Source organism: Phoca vitulina, unplaced genomic scaffold, assembly GCF_004348235.1.
Source record: "Phoca vitulina isolate PV1807 unplaced genomic scaffold, GSC_HSeal_1.0 scaffold79, whole genome shotgun sequence".
Classification (NCBI taxonomy): Eukaryota; Metazoa; Chordata; class Mammalia; order Carnivora; family Phocidae; genus Phoca; species Phoca vitulina.
The window spans coordinates 1,961,351-1,973,606 of record NW_022589782.1 but is presented as its reverse complement, the minus strand read 5'-3'; the positions used below and the strand labels follow the sequence as shown (position 1 = coordinate 1,973,606).

The window sequence follows — 12,256 nt, the reverse complement described above, 5'->3', positions numbered from 1 at the left end:
CCGGGGAGCCCGGCCCTCAGCCAGGGTCCCGGGGTGTAGCCCGTCCCAGGGAGCCCGGCCCTCAGCCAGGGTCCCGGGGTGTAGACCGTCCCAGGGAGTGGCAGAGGTAGCACAGACAGTCCCCTGCCCCAATCTCCCCCACCTGTCAGCACAGTGTCAAAACCAGGGCGTGGACGTGGGCGCTGTGTGCGTGTCCAGTTCCGTGCCATGTTGCCACGTGCGTATAGTCGTGTACCTGCCACCTTGGTCAGCATACGTGATGCCCCAGGCTGTCCCTCCAGTGCCCCTCTGTAGCCGTCTCCCTCCCCGCTCACATTCCTCACTCCTGGTGACCACTGACGCTTCTCCCCATCTCTGTAACTTTGGCCTCCTGGCCATGTTCTGTACATGGAATTACGTCTGGCATTTTCCACTCAGCGTCCCGCCCTGGGAGCCTTCCAGGCGGCCCGTACCAGGGGCTCCCTCCGCCCAGCCCTGGTCTAGCTGCGTCCTGCGAAGTTGGATGGACTTTTTTGATGTGCTAATTCCCTGAAGACCCTTTGGCCCATGGTTATTTGGAATTGGGTCATTAAGTGTCTGAGAGTTTAAAGATTTTCATGTTGCTTTTGTTGCTGACTTGTAGTCTGATTCATTGTGGCCACAGAACACAGCCCGTGGAGTTTGGTTTCCTGTGTGTCTAGGTTAGCCGCGTGGCCCCGGGAGCGTCTTCGCGTCTGTGCTGCGGGCTTGGGAAGAGAGTGCGTATGCTGCTGCCAGGCAGGGTGTCGTGTGCGGGCTGTCAGCCCCTGTGGGGCGGCAGGGTGAGCTCCCTGGCACCCCTGCTGGCTTTCTGTCCAGCTGCTTGCTCATCGCTGAGGGAAGGGTGTTGAAGGCCCCACGGTGCCTGTGGGTCTGGCCTACCCTCCAGTTTTGTCACTTGTTGGGTGTATGTGCATTTAGGGTCGCTGTGTCCTCGGTGGATTGGCCCTTAGGGTCACTACGTGACATCCGTGTCTGCTCTCTGATGTCTGCTTTGTCTGATACTATGGACCCCCTCCCGCTTTCATTGGTCAGTGTTGCAGTGGCATCTCTTTTTCCATCCTTCTACTTCTGTCTCCTATCTCACTACGTGAAAATCAACACAATTGGTCATGTTTTTTTAATCTACTTTGCCAGTTTCTGTCTTCCAGGTGGTTTGTTTAGATCATTTACACTTAATGTAATTTTTGGTATGTTAGGATTTAAGTCTTCCATTTTATTTGTGTGTGTGGCCTCATTACCCCTGGACAGTAAAGACCTTACCCTCCCCCAGGCCTCCTCTGACCACCCCTCTCCCCCAGCAAGGAGGGGGCAGAGCATCTTGCTAGGGCCTGGCGGGGGTGGGGGCTGGGCTCTGCGCTCAGTCCTCACTGGCAGGATGGGGCCACACTCCATTCTGCGGTCTGCCCGTGGTGGAGCTCTTATTGTCTGTAAGTTTTCTGCCTGGTGAGGCTCCCCTTTCCTGCTGGGGAGAGGAGGCTTTCCTGTCTGTGCCCGTGGGCTCGTCCAGGCTTTGGCTTTCCCCCGTACTCCACTGAGGCCGTGTGAGGCGCAAGGGGGTCTCTGCGGTTGTCTCTTGGGTCCTGAGCTAGTCTGCTTCTTCTCTCCACCTTTGTGAGCCTCCTTATGTTTGCCTCCCGTGTAGTGTCCAAGGTTTCTCACCGTACAGAGCAGGAGGAACAGGGGACAGTGAGCGTAGCCCCTATTTCCAAAGCAGAATTCCCATCGTACGATTTCTTCTCCTTCCCTCCTTCCCCTGATTAAACCCTCACCGAGCGCCAGGAACGTCTCGTGCCCCAGAGCGCCGCTAGCCAGCCGCGGGCGCGTGGCCGGCCTGCCAGGCCTCCCTCCGTGGGTGTGCGCTTTGAGTCGGCTGCTGGTGGTGGTTTTGTTCAGACGCCGCCTCTGTTCCGGGACACCACGAGTGCCCGGAGAAGGCTGTTTCCAGGCTAGCTGCCTGGTGCAGCTGGGGGCTGACGCTGGCCGACCGTGTGGGCACTGCCCCTGCGGCTTGTGCGCCCTGGGCTCTGGGCTTCCACGGCCTGGGAGAGAGCTTTCTCAAGTGAGGACGTGAAAAACAAAAATGAAAAACCCTGCCGTCCCCCTTTCATAAAAGGGTGATGTAAGCCCAGATGAGGCAACGGAAGAGATTTCCAAGTACAGGGCAGCTGTGGGATCGAATCAACTCAGTTGAGTGGGAAATTGACTGCGTGGTCTTTTCTCGTCAGTTCCCCACAGATTGGTGGAAACTGGTGAGGCCATTGCTGTGACCCCCTGAGCCCTAGCAGGGGACAAGGATCTTAAGTGGACGTTAGTTAGCCTTTGACGAGTCTTAGCGACGCGTGCTGTGACAGATGCAGGCTCGCTTGGGGGTGCCCACAGGGCTCCTCCCCGTGACATGCAGCTGTCCTTCCCCTGCGACACGCACAGGGCCCTGACCGGGCACCGGGCCGCTTGCAAGGTCTGCTCCGACGGGGGTCTCACCTGGATGTTCGTGTGCACACGTGTGTGCACGGGTGTACGTGTGTGTGGTTCTGTTTCCCTTCAGTCGTTGCACACGCAGAAGAGTGACGTGGATCTCATGAGAACAAAGCTCCGGCGCCTAGAAGAGGAAAACAGCAGGAAGGACCGGCAGATAGAGCAGCTGTTGGACCCATCCCGAGTAAGTCGTGGCCCCGCGTGGCGGCGCCCAGCCGCGGCCTGGGTCGGCGCAGGCCCCACTCCTCAGGCTGTCGGGGGGAGAGGCCGCGCCGCCCGCGCCTTCATCTCTGCGTCTGCTTACCGCAGGGCCCGGATTTTGTTCGGACTCTGGCAGAGAAAAGGCCTGACGCCGGCTGGGTGAGTACAGTCGCCAGCAGCACGGGTAACCTCCCTCTGAGGCCCAGACAGCGCGCTGGAGGCTTGCCCCTCCTCCAGCACAGGCGCTCCAGGGGGTGACGGAGCGAGGGCCCAGAGCTCCCCAAGCCCAGTCTCCACGGCGCCGGCTCGGGGAGCTTACCAGAAGACGCCGCGGGCGCTCTCGGGGGCGCGGGGCAGGCGGTACATCGTAGGGCACAGCGGTCCCAGTGGGGGTGGCCCCCGCCACACCCGAGACAAGACACACACATCGTGCTGAGCCAGTGACGCTGAGTGAAGACAGAAACCAAGCGGGGGTGGATTAACCCTTACGGCCCCCAGGCCACCCCTGCCGTGGGGCCGCACTGCACGTAGTGGACGGAGTGAAGCCGGGGGACGGGCAACAGCGCCATTCTGTGACCAGTGCCGTGGCGGGAAGGCCCCACGGGTGGACAGAAGTGTATCCCCACAGCCCTCCTGAGGCAAGGGAGCAGCTTTCCTTAGAAAGACGAAATGCAAAAAGAAAACTGGAAGGGATGCAATTTTGAGATCGTTGAACACAAGGAATTAATAACACTAGTGAGGTGATTATCGGGTTTGGTGACCTAAAATTTGTAACAGAACCCCTGAGACGACAGCGGGAACTGGATCCGTGTGACGGGGGAGCAGGGTGGACGTGAATCGGTGTGACAGAGTCCTCTGCCCGAGCCCGCGGAGGGCCGGTGCTGGCCTGCACGGAGAGCAAGCAGTCGGCCCTGCGTGAGTGCTTGAAGCCGGGCTCTGCCCCTGCGACCGCACGAAGGACATACTCTCAGGGCCTCGAACACGTCTAGTGTTTCCGCAAGAAAATCATTCTTAGATGAGTAGCAGCTCCTAGGCCTTGTGTAGTCGTACATGATCTCACTGGATTGTTCTGTGATAGGGACCCAATCCGCATGTTTTAAAATCCGGAAACTGAGGTTAAGAGATTTGCCCAGGTTGGTTCAGAGTGAACCCACAGGCCCCGCGCAGCCAGGCAGCATCTGCCTGGGTCCCCGCCGCTACCCCTCGGTGCATACTTGAGTGAAGACGTTCACTTGAACTACCATGACTAAGATGATCGGAACCAGCGTCGGCAGGACTGAGAACGCACCAACGTGCTCCGGGCTGGATGCTGCATTTTAGGTTGGCGGGACTGAGCCGAGGAATGGTCCGTGAAGTCATGCCTGCCATTTGTCCAGTTTGGGCCATGTCTGCGGGAAAAAAATCCAAGATAAAAAGCCTTTAACACAAGGGTATTTATAGCTGCCCAATTGGACGGGGACATTGAAGAGAAACCATTAAAAGTAGAATAACACTACGTTAAAACACAAGTTCAGAAAGAAAATTTTTAAAGAATATAAAACAGTACGGCTATGTTCAGAAACGTCTATATGATTAATTTAGGTGAGGATTTAGAATTATGTAAATAATGCATACTTGTAGAGGAAGGGCTTTTTGCATTTTTATTCTAACGCTGTGGGATTTTTCTTTTTTAAGATTTTATTGATTTTATTTAGAGAGGGAGTACGTGCAAGCAGGGGGCAGGGCAGAGGCAGAGAATCTCAAGCAGACTCTGCGCTGAGTGCGGAGCCTGGACATGGGGCTCGATCTCACGACCCTGAGATCATGACCTGAGCCTGAACCAAGAGTCAGAGGCTCCACCAACTGAGCCATCCAGGCGCCCTGCTGTGGGTTTATTATTATTATTATTATTATTAAAGTTGATTAAAAGTAGACATTCTAGATCCTCGGGAATGCACTGTTCCCACTTTCAGACCCGTTGCCAAATCGCCCTTCAGAGTCACGGCATCTTGTGATTGGACACTTGTGCTGGTCACCATCTCCCCTCAAGAGACGTTTGCACGCGTGCACGAGGAGGGCTGGATGTCTACTGATGGCTTGTTTGTATTAGCAGCTTAAAGGTCCGTCAATAGAGGGATGGGTATCTACACCAAATGGTCGTACTGTGTAAGAATCCCTGAGATCTGTAGGCACAAGAGGGATAGACACCGAGACCGGTTGTGGTGTGAAGATAACGACCGGCAGACTGTGTGCTTCTGCAAACACAGCAGAACGACCGATTGCCGATGGGTACACACCCCTGTAATGGGGTCTAGAGAATTCAGGTTCAGTTGGGAACAATATTTAGTGGAGGGAATAAGGTGAAGGAGCATAGTTCCGTCTATGATGTTCTAATTTTTTTTACAAGAAGATGTATTCATGGATTACTAATATAATTTAAAATTTGCTTAAAATCCAATTAAAAAGTTGTTTGGTTACTCAAGAAGAAAGAAAAGGATAGTCTTCCAGAAACATAAGGGTGCTATCTCCCAGAGTGATACATTAATAGAAGGAAGAAATGAGGTGGGCGAGCGGTGGGGGGTGGCTCCTCCAGACCTCTGTCTGCTCTGCTCACCCCCAAGGGAATACTGTGGATGCAGTTGCCCAGGGCAGGTCAGGATTGGGGTGATTGTATCTAGTGCTGGCGGTGCATCTCGTCGGTTCTCGGAAGTGCGGAATGTGGCCGAGGGGAGGGCTCTGCACCTGCAGGCACGTCTCGGGGCCCTGCCCCCCCCCCGCCCCGCCACCATGCACTGAGCCAGTGGGACAGTTGGCCCTCGCTTTGCTGCACCTAGGGACTACAAAAGAAGCCAGCGATTAAGCGGGGGGAGGATGTCCGGGTGCTGCCCGGTCAGCTGGCAGCCTGGGGACAGGACATTCTGAGTGTCCAGAGGGAGGGGGAGGTCGAGGACACGGAAGCAGTCAAATTGATGTGCTGGTGTTCAATTGGCAGGTTGTTAACGGGCTAAAGCAGAGGATCCTCAAGCTGGAGCAGCACTGCAAGGAGAAGGACAACATGATCAAGTACGGACGCACTGGTGGGGGGTGGGGGCAGCGGGCTCTGGAGGGTCACCGAGGCCTCGCCCCACCGTCGGCGGGCTGGAGGCAGCCTGCGTGCCCCTCGCCTTGCCTCGTCTCTAGTACCAGTGTTTGCTCTGTCTGCTCAGACTGCAGCTTCAGTCCCCACCCCACCACCCTCTGTCCCATGTCCCTTGTCCCAGCTTCCTCTTTGTACTAACCCTCATCCAAACGTCACTGGGAATGGTATCGTCCCTTCATCTCTTTTCCTATCCCTGGTGCATTTAAGCAATGCTTTCTCTCCTCGGTCTTCTGAGGATCGCCTGATGATGTGCGCTGGGTCTGTGGTCTTGATGCCAGCCCTCAGTGCTGGGAAGCCAGCTGCCTGCCCCGCTCCCGCGGCGTCCTGGTGCTGCTCTGGGGTGGCCGCGCACGCGTCCCCCCGGTAATGTGATGCAGAGGAGAGTCCTTCTATTGGCCCGGTCTCCCCTGTGTACAGCAGCATCCCCCTGCTGTGTTTCTTGCTGAAATTGTCAACTCTGAACATTTTGATTATTTGCTGATTTCTCCTGTTTCAGAATCCTGAGCTCTGTAACTGTACTTTCGTTTGTCTGCTAGAGCTTTTTATCTGAAGTCTGTGGGATGCTGAGGGCGGGGAGAATGGTGCTGGTGCTACGGGAGGGAAGTGATGCTCCCCCGCCCACCCCCAGAGGCAGCTGTTCTCACCCCGGTCCTGGGTCCTTCACAGGCACTCCGCTTCTTCCCAGAAAGCCTCCTGCTTAGTAAGGAATAGCTTTAGGGCATCTGTTACCGCACCTGGAGGTGGCTGGTCCAACACGGAGGGGGTCTTGACGGTGTGAGGATTCTCCCGTGGGTCTCGATGCGAGTCCGCGAGGCTCCCACCCAGCCCGCTTCTCTCGCGAAGCCCTTCTTGGCTGATGTTCCGGGAAGCGCTCCTGCCCTTGGTCTGCCCTGGGGGTGCCGGCACTGCCGTGTTGACTCTGAACTTGGGTTTCCAGCAAACTGCAGACTGATATGAAGACCACTAATTTGGAAGAGATGAGGATTGCCATGGAGACTTACTACGAGGAGGTGCGTGGCCTTCTCCGGCGGGGGGGTGAGGGCAGTCTTCCGGCTGCACCCTGGGGACCCTTAGCTTGCACGGGAATCCCAGCAACTCAGTGTTACTTGCAGCCGTTAGGCAGAAATCAGGAATCTGATTACAGCTTTTTTTCAGGGGATGTCTTCATGCTCATTTTTATTGTAACGTACTTTAATTTGGTATTTACAGATTCACCGTCTCCAGACTCTCTTGGCAAGCTCTGAAACTGCAGGAAAGAAGTACGATCATGTCGTCGGGAGCCACGTTTTGTGTTTGGTCCTAAGAGCAGCGCAGGCGTTATGTGGGAGGGGCGCGCACTACCCTTCTCTTTGGAGCCGGCACCTGGGTGGCGTGTAGCGGCTCGAGTGCGCGTGTTTCCGTCTGGGACAGTTACACACGTGCCCTCCAGTGGCCACGTGCTGCTACTAACAGCATGTTCAACTCTCCGCGCATCAAGTCCTTAGCTCCCACTATGGAACAGCTTCCACATACAGTTAGCGCTATTGTTGAAAGCAGGCCTTCCTTTTCAAGAAGACCTTTAATACCAAGTACAAAGAATACAGGTTCATTTCCCCAAAGGAGTTTCTTAGGAAGACATCAGGGTTTCCTTATCTCGGAGATTCCCTTATCACAGATTTGGCCATGTCGCTGGCCTCAGCCCTGAGCTGCGAACGTGTATCAGGCGTTCCCCTGTGCCAGGCACAGCCTTCCCTTTTCCCCTTTGGGGTTGGCAAGCTTTTTCTGTAAAGGACAGTTGATCCTTGCTGTTCCCAGCAGGTATGTTCTGTGAAGTGTCCCCCAACACAGACCTGCTTGAACACTGAGCCATCACCCCTGGGGGACGTGCAGAGTAGGTTCCTGCGAGCCTCAGCTCACAACATCGTCACCTACCCTGTTTCTGTGTGTGTTTCTGGTTTAAAGACGGCTTACTTAGTAGGTACTGCTGATGCCCCGAGCGGCGTCGCGCACACGTGCTTTCTCGCGATTAGGAACGCGGGGCAGCCCCTGCGCATTGTGCTGAAGGGGGCGGTTTTAAACCGTGAGATCACCGATGAAAGCGTCAATGTGGGGAAATAGCACTCACTAGATGGTGGAGGTGCCGCTTGGGGGCACGTGGGGACTGCGGGGAAGGCAGAGCCCACCCCCATCCGCACCCCTATACCCCGCCAGGAACTCGCCTCGCAGGCTTTCCGCCCCCTACCCGTGCCCCTGGGCGACCGTGAAGGCACCCCAAGTATTGATTCAGGGGTTACAAATAAATTTTAGCAAGTAGGCAAATCTGCAAATACAGAAATTGGACAGTGAGGACTGGCTGTATGTTAGACTTTGTGGGATAAGGAGCGAAATCGTTCTACCGGTATTTATGTAACGACAGAAAGCGAGTTCTCACACACTTCCTAGTGATGCAGTTTAAAATATACCACTAGTGTCAAATACAGTATTTTGTTCCACAGGCTTACAAATGAGGATGGAATCCAGTTTGGGGGATAGCAGTTTGCTTCCTGGGGGCTCAAAGTCTGTGTTCCCTATGCGATGCAAAAACCTACAGAAACCACTCTGAGCCAGGGACAGGCTGCCGTGGGCACACCCCTCTTTTAAGGCATTTATGAAGCCAGTTTAGGAACTCAGACCTAGCCCTTGGCTTTGTACTCCCAGGACTCCAGGGGAGAAGAAAATGGGCCTCAAAAGGCAGAAAAAAGTGAGCAGCGCCCTCCTGAGTTTGTCCCGGAGCGTCCAGGAGCTCACGGAAGAGAACCAGAGCCTGAAGGAAGATCTGGACCGCGTGCTGAGCAACTCCCCCACCGTCTCCACCATGAAGGGTACCGTCCCCAGAACCACCCGAGGAGGGACGCACCAGGGGAGGCCGCGTCTCGTGTTCTCTGAGGGGATGACGCGGGCAGAGGCTGTGGGAGCGTCCTGGCCCGCCCGCCCGGCCCCCGAGGCCCTGGTTCAGCTGCCGCAAATGCAGACACAGACTGCCAGGCAACACTAGGATTTATTCCAAAATCTAACGAGCACTCGCTGTGTGCCAAGCACCCTTCCAGGGAGTGGGGCCAAGTAGGGAACAGAAGCAGACAGCCCTCGTGGGGGTGACATCGTACTGGAGGGCACGAGAAGCCAACCTGCCAGTCATGGGTCAGGTGGTAGCAAGTGCCAGGGAGCAAGATGCAGAGGGAAGACCGCCAGTGTTGGGGGCAGTGGTGTGCGCCTGTGAGCAGGGGCGTCAGGGACAGGACAGCTGACAGAGCTGGGACAGGTGAGGGACGGCCAGGCCCAGAGCCAGCGTGCCCAGCCTGCGGCGGCCGTGGGAGGCTGGTGGCGATGAGACAGAAGGCGCGGGGTTAGGCGCAGGACAGGGCTGTGAAGGCCGTGCTCAGGCCTCTGGGGTTTGGGCCGAGGGGAAAAGACCGGCTTCTGTGCTGAGTGGACTGTGGGGAGACGGGGCTTCTGCGGTGTCCTCGCAGGGGCTGCTGACGACCCAGAGCAGGGTGGCACCGCGGGGCTGAGAGGTGGCCGGGTTCCAGATACCTTTGGGAGATCAGGTGCAGCCTCTGAGGGAAGGGAGGAGACAGGCTCCAGGGCTTTTATCTGAGTGATCGAAAGGACAGGTGTTCCTTACTGAGGTGGAGGTGACAGAGAGGAGCGGGTCTGGGGGAAGGGAACGGGTCCAGTCTGTGGTGTGGAATAGGGGTCCAAGTGGAGACAGGACATATCAGTGAGTTCAGGGCGGAGGCTTCGGCAGCTGGTCCCCGGCCAACAGAGGACCTGGGTGGGATTCAGAGCACCCATGAGAGTGCAGCAGAGGTGGGCCTGGGGTGCAGCCCCTGACATGACTCAGCAGTGCGCAGAGGGCAACCGGGGAGGGTGGCTGGTGAGGTGGCCGGCGGAGCTAGGAGCACCAGGGAGGGAAGTGCTGGGAGGAGGGAGGTGGGTGGAGGATGTGGCAGAGTGGACTCATGTGACCTTGAGAAGGACCATCTTGGACTGATGGGGCCAGGCCTGACAGGTAGGATCAGAACTGGATGCCCCACTAGGGACAGCGCTGTGGTGTGGGGGACAGAATCCTTCACGGGGAGGCACCCTTTGGCTTATAAGCACCTGCCAGGTGGGGGTCCCCCGGCTTTGCTGCCGGCTGTGGAAGGGGAAACTCGCAGGTCGTGCTTGAGACGGGTGGTCCGGGCCGAAGGGGCCATCGGGGTGGTTGTGTGCAGTATCTCTCTTAAAAACGTTGCCTCCGTCAGGTTACGTGGAATGGAGTAAGCCCCGGCTGCTTAGACGGATCGCAGAGCTGGAAAAAGTGAGTGGTGCGCCTCTCCGCTCACCTCCTGTCCTTTCGGACCAGCCGGTGCTCGAGGAGAAGCCAGGCAGCTTGTAAAGTGGGGACACAGACGAGTCCTTTGCTCACAGGACACTCAGAGTGAAAGTGTGAATGACTAGTGGCCGTCTACCAGATGGCGCCTAGTGCAGACTTCTTGCGGGTCTGGACGAGACCCATGGGCTGTGCCGTTCCTGTCCCCGGTGTCAAAGGGGGCAAAGCCACGGTCCCGTGGCACGTGGTTTTGGAGTCCTGTGTGTGACCGGGGGTGGATGCAGTGATCCTAGAGCCTTTCAGAAACCCAGCCTGATGAGTGCGTGTGGGTTTCTGCTGCCGGTCACTCATCAGCCTGTGTGTCTGAGTCCTCAGAAACTCTGTCCATCCACCAGGAGACTGGGGAGATTTGAATTTGCAAATTTGATCTCACTCCTCTGGTCAGTGACCAGTTGGACTCTACTGGAGTTGGTCAGAAGTGTCAACATCTTCTGAGTCGCCTGGCAAAATCGTGAGAGCTGCCCCCTTGTTTGGCTGAGCAGAGTAAGCCTAGAGGGGAGCATTAAACAAAATAATTTTACATATTTACACAGCATTAAAAACCTAAGAAGTTTTTATGTATTGTGGGTATTTTGAAAATAAAGCTCGTTAGGAAGAGAGTCAGCCGGGGTTGGCTCAGAAGTCCCGCGGGACGGTGCTTTCTTGGCTGGGACAGGCCGGCATCGGGCAAGCTGCAGGTGCTCCATGGCTCTTAGCCAGCACAACTGGGTTATCACCTAGGGTTAAAAGCACAGAGATTGAAAATTCCAGAAATCCTAAGGAAATACTAGGGTAAATGAGCACAAAGAAAAGAAGCTTATGAATTTGCCTCCCATGGGCCCTGTGTTCTGTTTTATGAATGGCACCTTGCCCCCCGCCTGCCCCAGGCTGGGCTCTGCTGGCGGGGTGCTCTTCACTTCCCCAAAAGGCTCCCCTCCCGACGGGCTCCGGTGAGGTGGAGCTGTCCCAGGGTTGTGAGGTCACACACGGTCCCATACCTGTGCTTGGGACAAGTTTCCCTTGGTCACTGTCTCTTCCTTGGGTTTCATAACCATAAAGTAAAATGAGAAAGAACGTCTAAAAAATGCCTGTGTTGCCTCTAGAAAATAAGTTCGATGGAAAGCCCCAAATCGCACGCTTCAGAAGTGGTCAAGTCAAACGCTGTGGTGCGCTCTTCGTCCAGCTCCACTGTGCCCAGGCAGCCGGAGGGCGACCGGGAGGACGACAGCGAGCGTCTCCGGGGGGCCGTGCGGAGCCTGAAAGGCGAGCGGAACGCCCTGCAGATGCAGCTGCAGGAGAAAGAGTAGGTTGCGGGGCACAGCCGACGCCTCATGCCGTGGGAGGGGGTTGTGGCTAGAGTCCAGCTCTTCTGGTGAACTCGGGGAAACGCTCAGCTCCTCGTAGTGATTGCTGCTGTAGTTTTATATGATTCAGAAACTTTCTATATCTTGTTTGTGAAGTAGAAGTCTCTTTAGTGGTAAAAAGAAGACGTTAATTGACCATATTACGTCACTGAAAGAAGGGGAGGTATCATTTAAATCTGTTCACACTGAATTCCAGAGTGATTTCCAAATTATTTTTTAGAGAAGAATTTGCTTTCATTGATTTGTGTAAAGTAGGTAGGCCATCAGTTAGATCTTAGGCAGAGTGGTTTAGAGAGTCAGTAATATGTTTATGACTTCCAGTCTAAATGCCAAATAAAACATAAATGCTGTCAAGTGTTCAGTGTGACCCTGAGAGTTTGAAAGGCAAAGTCTCCAGATTTTGCTTATTCACTGTTTGTTCTCTAGTGTCTTGATCTGTAGCCTGTCTCCTCCACTGTTTACTTGTGGCTTCTCTAGTTGCAGTTCTGTCATGAATAAGCCAAACCCATGTGTCTTCTGAGATGGGGTTTATCTCTCAGAGTATGGTCTGGGAAGCCAGTAGCCTCAGGATCACCTGGCAGCTGATTAGAGATGCAGAATCTAGGCCCCGCCCACCTGGGAGCTGGTTAGAGATGTGGAATCTAGGCCCCGCCCACCCGGAAGCTGGTGAGAGATGTAGAATCTAGGCCCCGCCCACATGGGAGCTGG

The 12,256-nt window shown here is 55.6% G+C and overlaps 1 protein-coding gene across 5 annotated transcripts in view; it reads left to right on the top strand.

The window, feature by feature from the left end:
• Nucleotides 1-12,256, top strand: part of IQCE (IQ motif containing E) — a 45,639-nt gene that overhangs the window by 14,647 nt on the left and 18,736 nt on the right. For all 5 annotated transcript variants that reach the window (XM_032394105.1, XM_032394103.1, XM_032394102.1 and 2 more), the window contains 8 exons: nucleotides 2,567-2,680; nucleotides 2,806-2,856; nucleotides 5,669-5,739; nucleotides 6,753-6,825; nucleotides 7,025-7,074; nucleotides 8,492-8,655; nucleotides 10,078-10,133; nucleotides 11,288-11,487. In XM_032394105.1, coding sequence (XP_032249996.1) covers nucleotides 2,567-2,680; nucleotides 2,806-2,856; nucleotides 5,669-5,739; nucleotides 6,753-6,825; nucleotides 7,025-7,074; nucleotides 8,492-8,655; nucleotides 10,078-10,133; nucleotides 11,288-11,487 — 779 coding nt within the window. The remainder of the gene's footprint in view (nucleotides 1-2,566; nucleotides 2,681-2,805; nucleotides 2,857-5,668; nucleotides 5,740-6,752; nucleotides 6,826-7,024; nucleotides 7,075-8,491; nucleotides 8,656-10,077; nucleotides 10,134-11,287; nucleotides 11,488-12,256) is intronic.